Source organism: Miscanthus floridulus, chromosome 3, assembly GCF_019320115.1.
Source record: "Miscanthus floridulus cultivar M001 chromosome 3, ASM1932011v1, whole genome shotgun sequence".
NCBI lineage: Eukaryota > Viridiplantae > Streptophyta > Magnoliopsida > Poales > Poaceae > Miscanthus > Miscanthus floridulus.
In genome coordinates, this window is record NC_089582.1 from 112,728,097 (window position 1) to 112,747,812 (window position 19,716).

Below are 19,716 nucleotides of genomic sequence, written 5' to 3' on the forward strand. Positions count from 1 at the left end.
AATTTTGTAATTGGCACGATAAAGTTGGCAAACGGAGAGGCAGCCACCATAAGAGTGGCAAATAGTTAGATATCCCAAAGATATTGGACGGTCCGGGGAAGTTTTCCCCACCGCCGTCATTACCGCCTCACGCGGGATGGAGCACCCGCCGCCGGTTTGCTGACGCGCGGGAAGAGATGGATTAGATCCTTTCGGATCTGAGCATACAGACTAGGTTTTTCCCTAAATCCGTGAAAACTCATGGGGAAGAAGAACAGTGAATCGAATCGGCCCTAACCCTAACTTGCCGAAACCCTAACCCTAATTCCAATCCCCGTCCCCAAATCGGATTGGATCCGAGTAGAAAGGAGAAACACAGAAGGGGGAAAAGAAAAGCAAGGCCGGTGGCTTACCTCACCGCTGCCATCTCCGCCGTCGTGCGGGAAAGACCGGACCGCGCCGGTGTTCGTCGCCGAGATGCATCCGCGCGGGTACGGGTACAGGGCGCCGACACAGAGCCGCTTGACGGCGGCGCGCTCTCCCGATGGGGAGCGCGCTCGCCGGCAAGAGGGCCTGCGGTGGCGCCGTCTTCGTCTTCTCCTCCGGCGCGGCTCGCTGTTGCTCGAGATGCGTCGCGCTGCTGAGAGAGAGAGACGCACGAGAAAGAAAGGAAGGGGAGCCGGACAAGCTCGGTCGGCACCACCCCTCATCGGCGCCGACGGACACCACGGCTGCCGCCGCTGTCGCGTGCGGCGCGAGAGAGAGAAGGGGAGGGAAGGAATGAACTAGGGTTTTTAGGGGAACGGCGGCCGCGGGTGTTTTTTGATCCTCCGCTGGGCGCGGACGGCCGTCCGATCTCCATCGACGGCTGAGCACGGTCGGGCCGAATAGAGCCCAGGCGGGATGCCACTTTCCTGGCCCAGGCCCAGGTTGCGGCCTGGGCGCGGGTGCGCGCTGCGCGAGCGGCTGCTGGGCCGAACAAGAGATCAGGCCTTCGGGCCAAGCAGGCCTCCGGGCCAAATGAACAAGAAGGAGAATTTTTTTTCAGTTTATTAATTTTTTTTTCAGAAGCTATTTTGAATGAATAAAGTTAAGTTTAAATGTTTTATCTCTACTCAAATTTGATCCAACGTGATAATTTGTTTAGAGAACAGATGAGTAAAGTAAAATGCTTCTGAAAAGTAGGAAAAGAAATTTTGTCAAGTTTCCGCTGCAAAGTTAAAGGTTAATTGTCTTCTAATTTGAAGAGCAGTTATAGTTATTCAGTAAATGATGAAAAGTTTATCCTCCAGTTAAAATTAGAACCAACTGGAAATTTTTTTAATTAGAGGAATAGTCGGTTGATAGTTAAGATAAATTATAATATTGTTATTTTCTGACCAACGTTGATGATAACAATATTATAAGTTTATTTATGAGTTTAAGTTTAAAGTTAAATTATGGTATTGTTATTTTCTGACCAACGTTGATGATAACAATATTATAATTCTATGAGTTTTATGTTTAAAGTTTAAATCTCTGATGAATTTTGCATCAAAGTGACCAATTTTCAGAGAATAGATAAAGTTCAAGGAATGCTCTTAAACTAGATAAATGTATTTTCATGTTTCCGCTGCAATGAAGTTGATTGTCTTCTAATTAAATTCGAACCAACGGGAGAATTTAATTTTGAGGAGCAGTTCTATGTTTACAAGATTATTGAATTTCTATACGTTAATTCCATTTCTGCCCAACGGTGATGTGGAATTAATGTAGAAGAATGATGTTTTATTCTATTTCTGCCCAACGGTGATATAGAATAGAACATAAAGTTTTCAAAGTTTAATGAGCATTATTGTTGAATATTTTTCAGACAAAAGACCTACATGCTTTCATTCTTGAAGGCAGAAAGAGAAATGAGCTGGGTACTTGTGACTCAGATGATGAAATGCCTAAGGGCAAGTTATGTATGAAAGAATGTCATTGGTTAAGGGATTATGTTCTCTTTAAAGAATGGCTTCAAAAGAAAAGAATTCTAGGATATTGATCCAAGAAAAGAGATAGATCAATGAGAGTCTTCATTGAGAAATGTCTTTTATGTACTCTCTGTGGAGAAGAATTTATTTTCAGTTTCACTTATGAGAGTTGTAAAAGTCATATACATTAAACATGTGTGTTAAAAGAATATTCGGATTTATTTCTAAATTTGATGATTGAACACGAGCCAATCCTGGCAATTATGTCCATTCAAAGGAATAGTACCCGCATGGCGGGAAAAGTTTGAGAAAATACCCACATGACGGGGGAGAGTTTGACATAGTACTTATCCCGCATGGCGGGAGGAGGATGTGATGATTCATATGCTCTAAAGAAATATCCTGCACATGGAGAGAAGTTTGGGATAGCTCTTATGCTATTCTAGTATTTACCGTACACTCTGATTGTGTCATGGTCATAAGTACTCAATGAGTTTGAGAACAAAAGAAAGTTGCATGTGAACCAAGAGATAAGAATGATATGCAAGTGTGACTTGCAGAAGTATTGATAATAATAGACTATGTTGAGTTTTGAAGTGTAATGAGGAAAATGTACTCCCATACGAATTTTGTTTGCATGATGTAATCATGTGGATGAAGTAAGTAATCAAAGTTTCCTCATTCACAAGAGTTCTGAATGTTTCGAAATTGTGGTAGAAAAGTTCATACCACATTTCGAGGGGGAGAAATGTAAGATTAAGAAAAGATACTTCCCCATACTTCAGATAATGCAATACATACTATGCATTGAAGGTAAAAGTGATCTATAAAAGATGAATGTGATCGTTGAGGGAGTAAGACGGTCATAATAACGATACCCCTAAAGTAAAGAAATAGCTAAATTCCTGGATTTTTTAGCTATTTCCGATGGGAAGATAGCATAGTCGGCTAGTATTCATACTGGACGAGTTCAGAGTCATCAAGGCGGTGCTAAACGCGCCGTATGAGTTTTTTGACAGATTAAACCCAAAATAAGAAATTTGAAGATACACCATATTTACAGAAGATGGAGTAATCTGGGGGAGCATGGTATGTAGATACCCAAAGCTTGAATAGAAGTGGGATTAAATATCCACTACAGTGTTTAGAGCAATAAATTGCTTAATACATGTTGATGTTGTATGACATATACAACACCTGATGTTAGCTCTTAAAGAAGATGAATAAGTAAACAAGGATCTTATGATACGGGAGGCTATAGAACATTTGCCTTTTGACAATAAAGAGCAACAATAGCCCCATACGAAAGAAGTGCCACGAGGCCCCAGAAGGTCTCAAAGAATAAGAAAGAAATTCAAATGGAGGATAATTCCACCTCATTTGAAAAGCCATGAGATGGCGTTCACTCATCTAAATGGCAAGAAGTTAAGGAAGATGAAATACCAACGATGTTTGGGACTAAGAAGAAATTCCCAATGGAGCCAAAACAGTAGGCTGTAATGGGTCTACAAGACAAAGATGACTCCAAAGGGAATATAGAAAGATATCAAAAGGGAATATTGAAAGCTATAAAGCGCCACTTGTGGTGAAATGATTTACACAGAGAATGAATAGAGCATGCAATGATTCTTTTAGAATCATAATGGTGTTAGTGGCACATTACGATTTATAGTTACATCAAAAGGATGTAAAGACACATTCCTCAACGGGGACTTGTATGGAAAAGTTTACATGGCATAACTCAAAAGGTTTTGTCGTAGAAGAAAAAGAACGTAAAGGGATGTTGCCTAAAGAAATCCATTTATGGATTAAAGCAAACTTAAAGACAGTGGTTTTTGAAGTTTGACAGTACAATAAGAAAGTTTGGGTTTTAAAGAGAATGTAGAGGACAATTATATTTATGCAAAGTTTAAACATGGGAGATTTATTTTCCTAATCCTGCATGTGGGTAGCACCTTACTCGCTAGTAGTGGTGTTAATCTACTGTTGGAGAAGAAGCAGTTCTTGTCCTCAAGTTTCAATGAGAATGGTCTTGGTAAAGCATCATTCGTTACAGGAATTGGAACTTATCGAGATAAAAGGAAAAGGGGTATTAGAACTGTCTCAAGTGTATACTTAGAGAAGATTCTAAAGAAATAAAGTATATATGTGAGTAAACTTGCGCCTGTTTCTAAAGTAAAGGGTAATAGTTTTCGGAACTTTCAGTGTTCCAAGAATGAATATGAGATCGATCAAAAGGACGTCCTATATGCTTCAGCTGTTGGAAGCTTAATGAATGCTTATAAGCAAGAACTTACCCTGACATAGTTCATGTATCCGGGATATTTTGACAGAAGTCCAGTCCAGATATAGATCACTGGAATGGAGATGAGAATGTTTTGTAATTGTGCAAAGATTTATAGGCCTCATGGTGAGTAAGAAAGAATAAGTACTCTCAAATAGTTGTGGGTACAAATGTTAAATTTTGGCGAGATGTTTAGTGAAACCCACATAGTAGCTAACACTCGCAGTTGAAGTTTTATTGTGGAAAAGCTCCAAAGAAACAGTTGTGGTGTCATCAAGGATGCATACTCACAATATAGCTTGATATGAGGCTTAAAGGACAGGCGAAGTGGTTAAAAGAACTTACACCCGGAATTGATAATGGTATACAACAGCAATAACCATTTAAGTAGTTCGCTCCTATAACAACGGGTCAAGTGTGCTGCCAAACACATTGACGATAAAGTTGTACGTTGTGAAGGAGAAAGTCCGGAATCATACTAAAAATATTGAACATAAAAGTAACAAGCAAGTGCTTGCGGATCCGTGTACAAAAGGCTTACCACCCAGTGTGTTTAGAGAACACACAGTCGACATGGGTTTTATGGTATAGCCTATGATTTCCGGACAATAAAGGGCCCAAAGTTAAAGAATCTGTTTCAGAAGAGAGATGTGTATTGTAGCTGTTAAGTCTATCGGCGATTGACCGTGACGATGAAGCATGCTCTATACACTAATCTGTGATGGAACAAATAAAAGCGAAAGGGATTAAAGTCAAAGTTTAAGGTTAAAGTATGAGTTGAGATCAAGGGGGAGAATGTTAAAATTGATCTCATCCGTCTTGACCCAACGGTCGAGACGGACCCCTTGACCGCGTCCTGATCGGGGACGTTCAGCCATCTCGTGGCTAGTGGGCCCCCGTCGCACAGTGCCTATAAAGAGGAGGTGGGGCAAACGGCACACGGCACGAGGTTCGCCGCCACCACATCCCACTGTCCTAACCCTAATCCGATCCAGAGGGTGGCACTGCCAGCGGCGGGAAGCACCACTGCCTCCACCACCACCACCGGCATTCACACCTACACCAAACGTCGCTGCCTAGCGCAGATCTTCATCGACGAACCAGTGAAGACAGGGAGCTCCTCCGACGGTCAGATGCTCCTACATCTCTCTCTCTGTCTCCTACCCCGAAGCAAACTCATGATTCAACAGGAAAGAACTAACCCACTGGATCCGCACCTAGACGATCCAAAGTAGATAACAGAATACGCTACGGACTCGGCTATCGGGCGATGATTTTCCAGTTGGTAAGTATAGGAGTATCCCAAGATAGAATAGTTTGCACTTCATGTCACCTGAAATATGTTTCCATTTTTCTCTCTTCGTTAATGTGGAAGGGATCACCTTCGGGTCTACATCATCTCCCTCTTCTCTCAGCGTCTGTCTTGCAGCCTGGATCGGCATGGCAGCCTATGGCCTTCCTCAAGGGTCGGGGGTCGGGGCACGGTGGCAACATGCCAACATGGCCTCTCTCTTGGCCCATTCGCACGACGTGGTGGCTCAGCTCGCCCACGCGTTCGGTCGCCCGTGGCGCGGTGGCCCGTCCGTCCATGCGCACGACGCGGCGCGCGCGGAGGCGGAGCGGGGTGACGCACTTGGCTTCCGGAGGAGCTCTCGCCTGCGTGCTTGGTCGCTCGAAGGAGCAGAGCGGCGGTCGCCACGACAACTTCTTTGGCGACGAAGGCACCTCGCGGTGGCGGGCAACCCCGTTGCGGGCACGCGCATTGGCTACGTACGGCGTCACTCACGGTGGCACGGTGGTTGCCCATGCGTGGCAGCGTGGGCTTGCTGCTGCTGTTGGGAAAGGGAAAGCGGATGAACTGCTCCCCGTTTCTTTTGAAATGAGGAATTGAGTGGTGTTTTTTCCCCTCAATTTTTCAGAAAAAAAATAGAGAAAGAGAATTGTAAAGGGTTCTCGAAAAGAAGGAAAAAAATGGAAAAGAAAGGGTGCTCGTGATACATGCAGCATGGGCCTATTTTTAGCGGTTCCATTACCTATAAATGGGCCTCGACCTACCCGACCCAATAAGCCACCTTCGATTCTTAACCGAATCGGAAGACCGAAGGCTTCTCCTTTTCTAATAGTCGTCACCTCAGCCTCGGCCGGCCCACCGATCCGCACCCGCACCGCCGCACGCACACACACCGCACCCTACCCGGCGAGCTCGCTGCCGTCCGCCGCGCAGCTAGGGCCTACACTCCCGGCGGCGGCGATGGCGGAGGAGCTGGTGCTGGACACGGCGATCCGGGACTGGGTCCTGATCCCGCTCTCCGTGGTTATGGTCCTCATCGGCGTGCTCCGCTACTTTGTCTCCAAGCTCATGCGCTCCCCGGCGACCTCCCCGTCTCCCGACCCCAAGCTCGTTAAAGAAGGGTACGAAACTTCTCTTCTCCCCACCCCAATTCCCTCCCGATCTGTTCTCCGGTTCGCTCGGAGGGTTCGCTGGATCCGAGCGATCTAGATCCAGGAGCCTCCTCTGGGGTTTAGTTCATAGTCAAATTTGCATCTGTGATTGTATCGGAGGTTGTGAGTTTAAGCAGCTGACGCTCAGCTGTTGATTTACTAGCTGACGTGAATACGTGATGGTTTTGCTGATCCGCAGGCAGGTGGTCATCAGGGCGAGGAACCTGAGGACCAACGCGCAGTTCATCCCGGCCAAGGCTTTCAAGGCACGCAAGGTTTATTACACCAACGAGGTAATCTTAATTCTAAGTGAAGCATCGAAACAGTAGGATCAGGGAAACTGTTAAGCTTACCCTGTTTAGTGATGATAGAGTGTGCACAAGCAATAGGTGTGGTAACAGGAATCACAAAGCTGTATAATTGCCACGGTGGTCCTGATGATGCTTAGTTATTATGATTTGAAATGCTGATTGGACGATTCCACATGACTTCTCCAGTAGTCTAGTGTATATTGTGCTTACAATATCTAGTGATTGTAGGAAAATGGATTACTTCATGTTCCAAAGGAAGAGGCGCAGAAGGCTCAGGCAGCCATGTTTTCAGATCCAAACATGGCCATGGACATGATGAAGAAGAATCTATCCATGATAGTTCCTCAGGTTCTATGTTCTGCACATTGATTTATTTTTGTTGCAGTATAGTTGGCTATCTGTGTGGCATTCTACCTTATATTAACATGCTGTTTTGTCTTTTTGCAGACACTTACATTTGCATGGGTGAACTTTTTCTTTTCAGGTTTTGTTGCAGGTATGTCCATATTTGCTTAATATATATATGATTTGTGATACCTGATCTTCTCATATGTCAGCTATAAGTTTAATCCTCATATTAATTCCAATTCCATGCTGTTATAAGATCACCTCTGTTAATTCCAGAAGCTCAATTCTAACTTTCAAGTCTCTGCAAAGTTATTTGTATATAAACACACCTCAACTTTATCTTATGGTATCATCAGTAGATGATGGAAATGATTTTTTAACACATTTTGGTATGGCAATTGGCAATCTTTGGAAGAAACCTGATACCAACACTATGTTCTGAAGTCGCCATTTCTTTTCACTTTTTAATTGAAAATGATAGGGTAAAATGCTATTTTATGGTCACGTTCTCAATCTAGCACTTTTCAACTCCTGGCTTGTGATCCCAATAAAACTTAGAGATGCATTGTTAAGAATTAAATACTTCTGATGAAATTAGTAGTTGGCAGATTTCACGTAATAGAGCAGACATATACCCATGTGTATTATTTGCTTTTGCTGTTTTTGTTATCATGTCTTATCTCCAATTGTATGTAGTTGAAGCATGCTCACATATATGCCAATCTCTTCAGCGAAAATCCCCTTTCCATTGACTCAAAGATTCAGGGGAATGCTGCAAAATGGGATTGACCTGAGCACTGTTGATGTCAGCTATGTCAGCAGCCGTTCATGGTATGTATAGAATTATTATCTTTGTGTCAAGGAATTACCTTGATGATATAGTGACTAGGTGCTAACGTTTGCTGTTATTGATAGGTATTTCCTCAATTTATTCGGCTTGAGGGGTCTTTTCAGTCTGATTCTTGGTGAAGAAAACGGTAATGATACTCACCTTTATATGTCTCTGGAAAACTTGTTAGTGGTGTTTATTTATTGTTTTGCATTGCCTGGTGGTTTGATTATCTTTGCCTGGATGTGCAGCAACTGATGATGCACAAAAGATGATGCAAATGGGCGGTGGATTTGGATTTAACCCAACAATGGTAAGATGCTCTCTGTTATTTATGCAAATTCTTGGTGCTTGTTCCTGATTGATACATGATGATGTATGGTACATCACACACCACTTATTTTCACAGTCAAAGGAAACAAAATCAGCTCTGCTTAGCATTTATCCTTCATTTTTTTTATTTGCCAGTCTTGCTTTTAATTCAGCATTCTTAAAAACTAGATTAATTAATGTTACATAGAAGTTTGTGGTTAGGTGGAGTATTTGTGAATGAATTTTGAGTTACATGTATGGTAAGTCGTTATGGTATGCAGTTACAGTCAATCATCAACCTCCTACGAACCTTGTTCCAAGGATCCTATTGTACAGGGGAAATTGTAGCTGATTTCCTCTTGCTCTGGTGTCAAACATCTGATACTGCAAGAACTTGATGGCTCCTATGCCCAGCTTTTGGCATCTTTTGCATCTTGAGATATCTATTTTATGAACTTGGAAGTTTTCGTCGTTGTTTTTATTCTTCACTTAGTTGTTGGTGTCTTGCTGCCGTAGTTACCCAGAGCTGATCTTGATATGTACGATTACTGCATTTTGTTTGTTTATTTCACATGTCTATATCTGTGTCAATATAATTATCTGTTCTGAACTTGTGACTTGACAAGATTGAGACCTTAACTTTTTTTTGATTGGCTATTTCCAGAGTTTGGGTGCAGAGAAAGACAGCCTGGATATCATCCAGCATGACTGGATTCTACCTAAGATGGAGCGGCACGCAGAAGATGTGTTGAAACAATTGCTGAAGAAATGACATGAACGGTGGCTTCTGGGAAGCAATACTCAGCGTCTTCCAGTTTTTGTTGTAGCCTGTTTGGACCAGGAATTTTACACATTTCTAATTGTATTATTTATAACTGGCTACGATAACACCCTTAGAAACTGGAGACCTAGGTTCACAAGAACTTTGGTGTTGTGATACTTATATAAGTAGAAAAGATGTAATTCTGTAACTTTCTTCTGCTGATATTTATGAGCGTTGTTTCAGCAGTCTTGTTTTAATTTCTTCTGCGCATGGAATCTGCCAGGTTTTTGACAGGATCTTAATGTTGTACCAGTAACCTTATGGATCACCAAGATAAAACTGCATCTTATTCCGAAAGGGTTAAGACGAACGCCCTTTGTTCAAAAGATGGCCAACATCATGATTGATTGTTCTTAGAGCTGCAGTTCTCAACTCTGGCAGCCGTCTCACATGACCGGGTAGCTCGGGAGCAGAGCGATGCCGCAGAGGCCGGACGCGACGCTGGCTTCGCGCTGCATGAGGATGTAGCCGGCGGCGCCCCACTCGGGCCCCCACGAGTTCTTGACGATCCAGTACTTCTGCCCGGGCACGCCGGTACCGTCGCCGTCCGTGTCCCCCTGGGTCTCGCCGTACCCGACCACCGTGACGCCGTGGTTCAGGTCGGCAGTGCAGGGCCCCGTGAACACCCCGCCGCCGTAGAGCTGCCACACGAAGCTGCCGGCGTCCACGGCCACGGACACCGGCTGCGCTGCGGCGGCCCGCAGGAGGTCGGGCTCGCTGCTGGCCGTCACGTTCACGTACCCGGAGATGCTCACCGCGCTCTCCTTCAGCTTCGGCGTCTGGCAGGCGCCGTTCATCCCTGCACGCGAATGCAACGAACGTGAAATGCAAATCCTTGATCTCTTGGTGCAGTCAAATGGAAGAGCACGAGCTTTCCGTTTTCATATATTAAGGAGTACCTTGGTATGGGTAGTTCTGTTCGGTGGTGAGGCCACTGTTCTTCATGACGAACTCAAAGGCCCAGCTCATGTATCCGCCGGCGCAGCCGACGGCCTTGGTGTCGCAGTCCACCAGCTCCTGCTCCGACAGGGACACCAGCTTCCCGTTCTTGATCTGGTTGATGCCCTCGATGGCCGCAACGGCAGAGAACGCCCAGCAAGAACCTGCAGGACACGCAAAATGTCACCAAAAACAGGCGTCGCGTCCATCGTTCTTCAGACCATTGTTCACCGATGCTACCACTCACCACACTCCCCCTGGTTCTTCACCGGCGCGACGGCTCCTTTCTCTCGCCAATCCACGCTTTTCGGTAGTTCGTCAGAATAACCTCGACCCACCAGTCCACTACCAATCTATAACCAGCACAAACATCATGGGAAAACATAGCTGAGAAACTTTCGACGGCTACAGTCAATGATTGCTGTGATGCTGTTATTACTGACAATGCAAGCTCATAGTTTCAGAGAAAGAGAATACAAACACAAGCCACGGTGCTCGGCGTCGTGGTGTGCCCGGCTCTGGCGTGAGGCCGTCCGAAGCCCAGCATCTTGGCCCTGAACTCCTCGTTCGTCAGGTCGGCGAACTTGTTGTCGGCCAGCTTGTACCCGCCGTTGCTCATGGAGTTGAACGTCTCGACCAGCTCCACGTTCCTCCGGTACACCTCGAGCCGCCTCTGCTTCTCTGCCGCGTCGGCGTACAGCCGGCCATGCCTGCCCATCCACTGCTCGAACCTCTCGAGCATCGGGTCGGCACGCGCTAGGACGACCGCGCCGCATATCCAGACGACAGCCAGCAGCACGAGAAGCGGCGAAGACCTCGCCATTGCTGGAGCTTTGGCTTGGCCTGGGGAGGAGGACGGCGATCGGCGATGGTGCATGCACGGAGGGCGCGATGATCGTGGAATGTGGAAGCACTTATAGTCGTCGGTAACTTGCGACAGGCTGGGGACATTGCGAGAAGGTCGTTGTGGACTGTCCTCATCATGCCGTGAGCGTGATTTGGGGGATGATCTGTTGCACAAGCATGCACCGTTGCATTGCATGTGAAGTGCGCTGGAAAGAAGAATGGCGCACAGGATTTTCGTTTTGTGACGGCAAGTTGTCTTGGCTGTTCCGTTTCTTCGACCTTTTATCTTGTTCTGTGAAGACATGCTTGCATTTATAATAGATAGATTACTGTGCTTTGCCATAGAAGGAAAGGCAAGGCCGTAAGGTTATGCGGTAAAGGGCACGTTCGATAAACATGTCTAGTTACTACTAGTTTAGGCTAAAGATTAACCCAAATTAGCTATAATTGGCTAACAACTACTCGAAGACTTAGCTAAAAAATTAGCCCACCTATTAATTCTCCTGTTTAGATGCACTAAAGCTAATTTAAGCTAAAAAGCTAGCTAACAATTAGCCATGGTATCAAACATGCCCAAAGTAACGTACACCGCTAATCCAGATTACACTAGTCCAGTAGTAATTAACCTTACAGTCTAAAATACAGGGGATGCCCAAATATACTTGTTTTGCAATCAATCTACCTTCAATATACAGTAAATCATTCAGTATAAAACAATGTGGAAATAAGAATAAACATTAGATGTACTCCAGAACTTTTGCTTACATCAAACACCAGATTGCCTGTATGCAGATGAGAGAACAATCCGGTAAATTATTCTTCTGAAAAAAAAAAAACAAACCAGCAGCACTACTGGAAAGCTCAAAATATAGAAACCAGGTATTGCTGAAAGTGCAGTATACACCGAACTAACTGTACAGATGGCGAGCTGTATCAACGGAGGTTCAAGGACAACACGAGTATTCCCACTCAAACAACAGTTTAATGCTCTTGAAGCTGTCAAGATGCTACATGTACATGAATCGTCCACTGGAATTGCCACTCTATGGCATCAGGCCTTGCCCTTGTGGAAAGTATCACTACTTCATCTGATACTCGTAAAGTGCACAACAGGAGCAACAACAGTGCATTAATGGCCGAGCCATGTAGAAGGCACCGGCTGAAACCTAGACTTAGCAGTTGATAGAGCATCATGGTACTCAGCCCCACTGAAACAGTCACGGAAGTCGGTGAACAGCTTGTCAAACACCCTCCACAGTACCTTATATGATCTGGAGTATGGAAATGGAAGGAAAAACTGCACATGAAAGAAGTACATAAGTCATCTGCTATGAATACTAGCATCTCCAAAAGTCAACCATAAGGCCTTCTTTGGTTCACACCTCCTAAAGTTTAGTCACCTAAACCAGCTCCTAAACTTTAATCACCCCATGTTTGGTTTGGTGGACTAAAAGAGGTTTTTTAGTCCCTTTTAGTCAGGGTGTTTGGCCCCAAAGTGACTAAAAGGTGAGGCAGCCTGACTAAAAGGTGAGTTTTAGTCCCATTTAGCAACACTTGGTTGACTAGTTGGCTAATGCACTTTTTAGTCTCATTTAGTCATAGTGTTTGGATAAAAGTGACTAAATGGGACTAGATTTAGGAGGTGGGGAGTGAACCAAACACCCCCTAAGTTGTCTATGATACGCCTTATCATATTATTATGCCAGTACTAAAACATGAACATCACAATGCATCAGAGTAGTACTTCTGGGGAATTTTATGCCTGTGTCCATTGTAACTCGGGAAGTTTGGGTATTGTTTTTTGTGAGTTAAAGAAAATGCAAACAAAATTATCTTACTTCTTCTTGTGCAATGCGTTTTAACAACACGAAAGTTTGCTGGTTTTCTTCCAAGCTGTCAATGACTGCAAGCCATATTTTTGAAGCAAGATCATGGGCCTTTTCTCCTGTATTACCACAAGCAATGAACTGATCTGTACGGAGGAGAAGAAAAGGCGTGTTAATTTAGAGTTAGCATAAGGCATAAGCATGAGTATGAGCAATCCTCTGGGAGGATTATCTTTACATTAAGTACATAGAAGTATTGTGAACTCCAATATTTCCACCAAAGCAGATCATATATGACAGGGGAAGGGACATGAATGCTCAGTGATGTCCTATCCTCACAACCCTAAAACACCTGCAGTTGCTAATAAGCTGTGGTGTACATATAGCTCATGAACACCTCATTTGCTCGAGAATCCATCAAGCATACCTTAGACTGGAGCAGATAAATACTGTCTAAAGCATACTGAACAGTGTTTTTCAGCTTCTCTTATAATCCGTACTTTTCTGCTTCTTTTTTGAACCGGAACCGTGTTTTTCTCTCACAACAAATCAGCCAGAACAGTGTTTTGGCTTGTTTTTTCAGCGAAGCGAACGGGGCCTTATGCAATCCACTAGTTGGTATGATTTCATTGCAGGATACCGTTTTCTTTTTATCTTTCGAGCATGCCTTTGACCACTAATCCACTATCATTATTAAACACTGGAAGCACTCTGTCACTAAAAGGGCATACCCAGTGCAGAGAGCTCCCGCTCTGTGCGGGGTCTGGGGAAGGGTGTTAGTGGCAAGCCTTACCCTCGCCTGTGCAATGCGAGGAGACCGCAACTCGAACCCGGGACCTTCTGGTCACAGGCGGTAAGACTCTACCACTTGCACCAGGCCACTCTGTCACTGAAAAAAAAAAAGATGAACTTCACTCTTGTGCAACTTGGAACAGAAAACCTCACCAATGATGGTGCCATGAAGTATGCTGGAAGGAGGCATGGTAGGGCGCTCAAGCTGTTCTTTTAAGTAGAGATAAGTGTGACCAACAAGCTCATCAATCTCCCCACCAGATTGTACTAAGTTCTCACTGACATACAGTGCTTGAAATCTCCTAAAAGGACCCAAGAAACAATTTTCATTGGATGTTAAAGACACTAGAGCTAGATGATATCCCAAGAGTGAAGTTCTGAATTCTGATCTAGTGAGTATGTATTGCATAAGCCAGTTCTTCTTTGTTTTCTTTTACTTTTTTTTCCCTGAACGGGAGAACATGCCAGCTTATTGCGTTACTTCACTTCAAAGTGACATTGCCAAAATTAAATTCAAAGAACATGTAATCTAATAATGCAAGGAACAGAATTCAGGAATTCATGGAAACTAGAGAGAGCAGCATTTGGCAGTAGTTTGACTGTTTTCAAAACCAACATTTAGGACAGGACAGTAGGACACAACAACATTATATTACAGAACTCACCTCCTAGCAGAACCTCTAGGAATTGGCCCAGGCCAGCGTTTTCGGAGACCAGCAGACGGCCAGTTCCTTGCAATAGCAGTTTGCCACATGTATTCTCCTTGAAATATGCTTGCCCAATGCTTGTTGACACATGCTAATTGCACCCACTCATAGACCGGTAAACGAATGAATATTTCTATGATAACATGTTCTGGGAGTCTCCCAATTGGTCCATCACTTCTGTCTGCCATAAGGCTGTCAAACAGAAAATGAAGGTTAAGCATACATGCTTTCATGCCTAGTTCAACATCAGGATAAACCATTAAAATTTGCTTGCCAGCATGATACACTGAATGCCAGGTTCCAAAGACAAATTTACAAACTTTGGAACAAGATGCATTAGATAATAAACAAAATTTTCAGTGTGCAGGAAAAAACTAACAACCTGTGTAGTCTATTTAATCAATGGTGCACAAAATAGCAGACAATGTCTTTTGTATGCCCTTCCCTTAGCAAAAGGGACCCAAGGAAGTTGCCCAGCATGCTAAAATGCTCCTACTAAGATATGCATTGTACCGTGCTTGTGTGAGAGACAAAGTGATTGCAATTTGCAAGCTCTCTTTTCTCATATTAGTAACCTAAAGCAAAGTGAATCTGTAAAACAAAAGTTCAATCGTGCCAGATTATTTGCTGAATCTATGCCCAAGGAGCCAAGCAGTGCCCTTTGCAACTAAAGAGCATAACTCAACTCCCAGTCTTCCTACAACTACAGTTAAGCTAGACAAGTATGGTAGTGTGTAATTGGCACTACAGTCTAAAAACAGTGCCACACCGATCAACAAAATGAGCATACCATAAGAATCTTATGTCAATCACTCGGTCTGAAAAGGTTATAACTGATAAAAATTAGAGGAGATCAAATTGCAGTAGTGGGCAGGCTTCTGGTTACATCCACACCAACAAATAAGAGACCCTGTACAAGTAAAGGACTATCCAAAAATAAAGCTATCTTGGTCACCACCCATCAGTCCAAGAAGGCGCCACAAAAGCTTAACCAAGATTGACCCCTATGAGAAACCGGAAGAACATCACCTGAGCATACACATACCAGGTGCACTGACGGAGCAGAGCTAACTAGCCAACCGACCAACTAACAAGAGCCACAAAGAAACTTTATACTAGGCACCGCACAAATCCAAACAAAGTCACCGCGAAATCCTATCAAGACTCTCACTTCAGGTTGAGTCCGGGACGAGCGGGAGCATGTCTATGGGGATCAAACAACTACACTTCATCCAGACAGCTGAACTAAAATCAGACGCTAGCACAGGCTGCAAGAACCAAGCGAGTACCTGGTGGGGAGAAGCGGTTCCTGGATCCTCACTCCTCAGACCGGTCTGCGGCCGGCGAAGAACGGGCGGATGAGCGGAGGCCGCCGAGTCGGGTGGATGAAGGAGGTGCAGTCGTGCAGACACTGACGGCTCCGTTTTAGCTGCCGCTGTCGTCTTCTCGTGTACCATCCTTCCTGCCCTGGGGGCGCGTGCCGTCTCACCGGGCTAGCGTGGGCTCACTGGCCCAACCTGTTGGGCTGTAGCGCAATGGCCACGGTCCGTCCAACACGCGTTCGTGCGTGTGGTGGGCTGTCTCTGTCTGAGTGGGAGCATCTGTAGGCCCATCCACGGACTGAGCTTTATGGTCGGCATCAATTCGTTATTCGTCGCATACTCGCATGGCCCCACCGCACAACCAGGGATTTTTAACTTTTTTTTGCCATCATAAAGATGGCACTCCTTCGTTGGTCACTTTTGTGCATGTTCCTACGTAATTGATGTCGGGTTTATAAACCTAGGGTCCTCAATGGACCCGCTTCCCTATAAAGTTCGGCCCAGCAGGCGGCGCAACGACAACATACGCCTAAGCCGGCCCAGATACACAATAACAGGCCAAGACCAAGATCCGGTTCCTGATCGTCACCTCCGACTAGGGCCTCCCCGAACGGGCCACGATCCGTTAGAGGAAAGAGGGATACAGAGCTAAAAACGCTCCTACGGCCCGTTTAGGCCCAGGAGTTCGAAGGTTGGCCCACCGATGGGTTCGGCAACCGCTCCGGGCACCTTTAGAGTGAAGGGGTAGAAAGGGCAGAAAGGGCCGACCTCTGGGTCGGGGGCTCCGCCTCGCCCGACCTCTGGGTCGCGCGCTCCGCCTCGTCCAATCTCTGGGTCACGAGCTCCGCCTCGTCCGACCCCCTTTCTTCGACCGAGGATACGTCGGACCTCCGCTCGCTGCTCTTTCCCGACTGACACGGTCGAGGCCAACTGGGAGCAACTGACCGGGGACGCTCGCTCGGTGTGGGCCCAGGGCGCAGGCGGGGCAGATAAGGTAAGACGCTCAAGTCAACCACAATACTGAGGACCGTACCTTGTCATATCCTACGCACATGCAGGACGGTGCCACCAGGCTATGACAGACGGACACTCTACAACCTTCCAGACATGTCAGAGCATAAATAGTGTTGTGGGCGCCGTCGTTTGTCGTACTAGGCGAACACGGTAGAGCCTGCTAGACGCGTCTGGGCATAAACAGTATTATGGGCGCTGGCAACCATCTCGTACCCGACAGCGTGGGCAACAAGACTAGATAGCACATGTATGCACTCTCTCTTTCTCTCTGACTTGTAAGGCCATCCCCTTTACCTGTAAAAGGGAATGCGCTCTCTCTCAATAGGGGGATGCTAGACGACTGGAGGACTCGATGACCTGAGGACTCGAACAGCTCAACAGCTCTAAAACTCGATAGCTACACAGAGCATACACTCTAATACTTAGCGTATGTTAGAGCACCCGTCACACTCTTCTATTTGGTTCAGAGTCTGACCTGGCCTCTAACACCCCTCTTCTCATTCCTTACTCGTTTATAACCCCACAGCAAACTTCGAGCACATAGGCTTAGGAATAAAGTCATCGGCCGACTGAAACTGGACGTAGGGCACGTTGCCCGAACCAGTATAAATCATGTGCCATTATGTGCTAGGCTACATCCGATCACAATGCACGACAAAACTATAAATATTTACTTGTCGGCCACATTTGGCACCGACAGTTGGCGTCGTCCATGGAGAAGACGTCGTGCATTCATGCCTGGTCATCGGATGGCCCACCCTTCCACCATCTTCGGCATGGCGGGCTCCTCCCGTCTTCATGCCACTCTAGACCTTCCTCTTTGGGAGTCTAGACTTTGTCGCTGACCAGCTCAGTGTACTCTGCCTCTGCGAGGAGGCGCTCATCCCGACGTCCACTGGAGGAGGAGCGCCCTCCACCGGCCCTGGGCCACTTGACGACCTAAATGTTGAGACACTCGTGCTTTGCCTCGAGCCCATGCTGGGCTCAAACCCCACGGTAAGTGATGTACTTATTGTTATTTACTCACTATTTAACATCTTTCGCTGACTCTCTGGAGGGACCCCATTTTCCCCACCATGATCATCGTGCGACCGGTTCCTCTACGGCTTCGCGTCCCTCATGGACACGTGCGCATGGGGGCTCTGAAGGATCCTGACACCGCCCTCTCTCATGTCCGAGTTTGTGAGGATGGCGGGCTATGCTCCAACCTCCTTCCACGACCTCGTCGATGATGAGGTCAAAAGCGACGGCTCCAGCATCAGTGATGTCATGACACCTGGCCACCCTCTATCTTGGGAGTGCACTATGGTGGATGCTCTGGGACAGTCACCGGTGGTAGTGGTGTTTCTATAGACTCACACCCCTCTGGACCCCCGTGCAAAGGCCCCGACGCATGTGCAGGAGCACGGCGAGGCGTTACGATAAAGACGGCAGAGCCAGCCGCCACCTGCGCTGGCGTGCTTGGTGCAGCACGCTACACCACATGCACGTAACCTAGCAAGCGGCGCTCAGGCCACGCGCGTCAAGTCCAGTGTAACATTCTAGACCGAGAGAACGACCCCCTTAGTTTGCTTAGGCTGGCCAGAACATCGCTGCTGCGGCGATGCTTCTACGTGGCCTCCCCAAGCCTGTCGACCCCCAAGAACAGGTAATCTACCGCAACCTCCGGGCCTGGTGGAGACCACCGCCGTTCAGCAAGTGGAGAGCTCCATGTTGCGACACCGGTGAAAGCTCTAGTTTGGTTTTGGTAAATTGATGAAACCCTAAGTGCTAACCTAGTTTATCAAAGTGATCATGAGATAGGTAGCACATTCCAAGTGTTGAAGCAAATGAAGATCACGACATGATGATGGTGATGCCATGGTAATGATCAAGTGCTTGGACTTGAAAAGAAGAAAGAGAAAAATAAAAGGCTCAAGGCAAAGGTATACGCGGTAGGAGCTATTTTGTTTTAGTGATCGAGACACTTAGCGAGTGTGATCACATTTAGGTTCGATAGCCATACTATTAAGAGGGGTGAAACTTGTATCAAAATACGATTATCAAAGTGCCACTAGATACTCTAACTCATTGCATATGCATTTAGGACCTAGTGGAGTGCTAACACCCTTGAAAAATGTTTGTGAAAATATGCTAACACACATGTACACAAGGTGATACACTTGGTGGTTGGCACATTTGAGCAAGGGTAAGAAACTTCATTGGTGCCCTGTATAAAAAATATAGGGTTCCACAGAGTGGACCGGATGCTGGCCTCAACTAGACCGGCGTGTTCGGTCAGTAGAAGGAGTGAAGACGCTGGCGTCGGTCTTTGACCGGATGCTGGGTAACTTCGTGACCAGATGCTGACAGGGTGCATTTGGTCTCGCTGATGTGGCAGCACATGGAGGAGACCATGTGTGACCAGACACTGGGTGAGTCCAGTCGGGCGTGACCGGACGTGTCTGGTCATGAGTGGAACCTTACTGGAAACGACCGGATGCTGGGGTCCTGCGTCTGGTCACTTTGAGCAGCGCGTCCGATCACTACTTAAATGTACTGATGACCGTTGAGATCGGGTGATCAGTGTTTGAAGCCAATGACACATGGCAAGCATCGGGCGACTAGACGTTAGGGTCCTGCATCCGGTCGATCTGACCAGAGCATCCAGTCACCCTGAGCAGTGCCTAGTGAAGGGGTACAATGTCTCTATTTCGTGGGGACTTCTATTTAAGTCCCATTGCCAGCTCTAGCTCACTCTCTTAGCTATTTGCATTGACATAGCAACCTTATGAGCTTAGCCAAAGCCCTCCCACTCATCTCCATCATAGATTCATCATCTTTGTGAGATTGGGAGTGAATCCAAGTGCATTGCTTGAGTATTTGCATTTAGAGGCACTTGGTGTTCGTGTTTCTCTATGGGATTTGCTTATTACTCTTGGTGATTGCCACCACCTAGATGGCTTAGAGCAGTGAGGATCGTCGAGCGAAGGTTGATGATTGTCTCT

General features: G+C 46.1%; 3 protein-coding genes across 3 annotated transcripts; 1 reads left to right on the top strand and 2 right to left on the bottom strand.

Annotated features, from left to right (window-relative positions):
• Nucleotides 1–6,322: 6,322 nt before the first annotated feature.
• Nucleotides 6,323–9,480, top strand: LOC136542112 (uncharacterized). The gene is made up of 8 exons (XM_066534399.1): nt 6,323–6,630; nt 6,860–6,953; nt 7,200–7,319; nt 7,419–7,467; nt 8,051–8,150; nt 8,235–8,296; nt 8,400–8,461; nt 9,125–9,480. The coding sequence occupies exons 1-8, from the start codon at nt 6,470–6,472 to the stop codon at nt 9,230–9,232; spliced, it is 756 nt and encodes a 251-aa protein (XP_066390496.1). The 5' UTR covers nt 6,323–6,469; the 3' UTR covers nt 9,233–9,480.
• Nucleotides 9,481–9,541: 61 nt separating this feature from the next.
• LOC136542111 (senescence-specific cysteine protease SAG12-like) lies at nt 9,542–11,114 on the bottom strand. The gene is made up of 4 exons (XM_066534398.1): nt 10,704–11,114; nt 10,470–10,575; nt 10,183–10,386; nt 9,542–10,082 (listed from the first exon to the last, which is right to left on the bottom strand). Exons 1-4 carry the CDS (start codon nt 11,097–11,099, stop codon nt 9,670–9,672), a joined length of 1,119 nt encoding a protein of 372 aa, XP_066390495.1. The 5' UTR covers nt 11,100–11,114; the 3' UTR covers nt 9,542–9,669.
• A 673-nt stretch (nt 11,115–11,787) lies between these two features.
• Nucleotides 11,788–15,841, bottom strand: LOC136546526 (uncharacterized). The gene is made up of 5 exons (XM_066538503.1): nt 15,683–15,841; nt 14,352–14,585; nt 13,840–13,988; nt 12,907–13,040; nt 11,788–12,365 (listed from the first exon to the last, which is right to left on the bottom strand). Exons 2-5 carry the CDS (start codon nt 14,579–14,581, stop codon nt 12,198–12,200), a joined length of 681 nt encoding a protein of 226 aa, XP_066394600.1. The 5' UTR covers nt 14,582–14,585; nt 15,683–15,841; the 3' UTR covers nt 11,788–12,197.
• Nucleotides 15,842–19,716: the final 3,875 nt, after the last annotated feature.

Bases quoted from the DNA above. Each gene is read 5' to 3' on its own strand.
- LOC136542112 (XM_066534399.1), top strand. From the start codon at position 6,470: ATGGCGGAGGAGCTGGTGCTGGACACGGCGATCCGGGACTGGGTCCTG. The intron at 7,320-7,418 runs GTTCTATGTTCT...GTCTTTTTGCAG, and splicing joins TATCCATGATAGTTCCTCAG to ACACTTACATTTGCATGGGT. The intron at 8,462-9,124 runs GTAAGATGCTCT...GGCTATTTCCAG, and splicing joins TTGGATTTAACCCAACAATG to AGTTTGGGTGCAGAGAAAGA.
- LOC136546526 (XM_066538503.1), bottom strand. From the start codon at position 14,581: ATGGCAGACAGAAGTGATGGACCAATTGGGAGACTCCCAGAACATGTT. The intron at 13,989-14,351 runs GTGAGTTCTGTA...GGGTCCTTTTAG, and splicing joins CCTAGAGGTTCTGCTAGGAG to GAGATTTCAAGCACTGTATG. The intron at 12,366-12,906 runs GTAAGATAATTT...TTTCATGTGCAG, and splicing joins AACGCATTGCACAAGAAGAA to TTTTTCCTTCCATTTCCATA.
- LOC136542111 (XM_066534398.1), bottom strand. From the start codon at position 11,099: ATGCACCATCGCCGATCGCCGTCCTCCTCCCCAGGCCAAGCCAAAGCT. The intron at 10,576-10,703 runs GTTTGTATTCTC...TGCTGGTTATAG, and splicing joins CGCCGAGCACCGTGGCTTGT to ATTGGTAGTGGACTGGTGGG. The intron at 10,387-10,469 runs GTGAGTGGTAGC...CGTGTCCTGCAG, and splicing joins GAAGAACCAGGGGGAGTGTG to GTTCTTGCTGGGCGTTCTCT.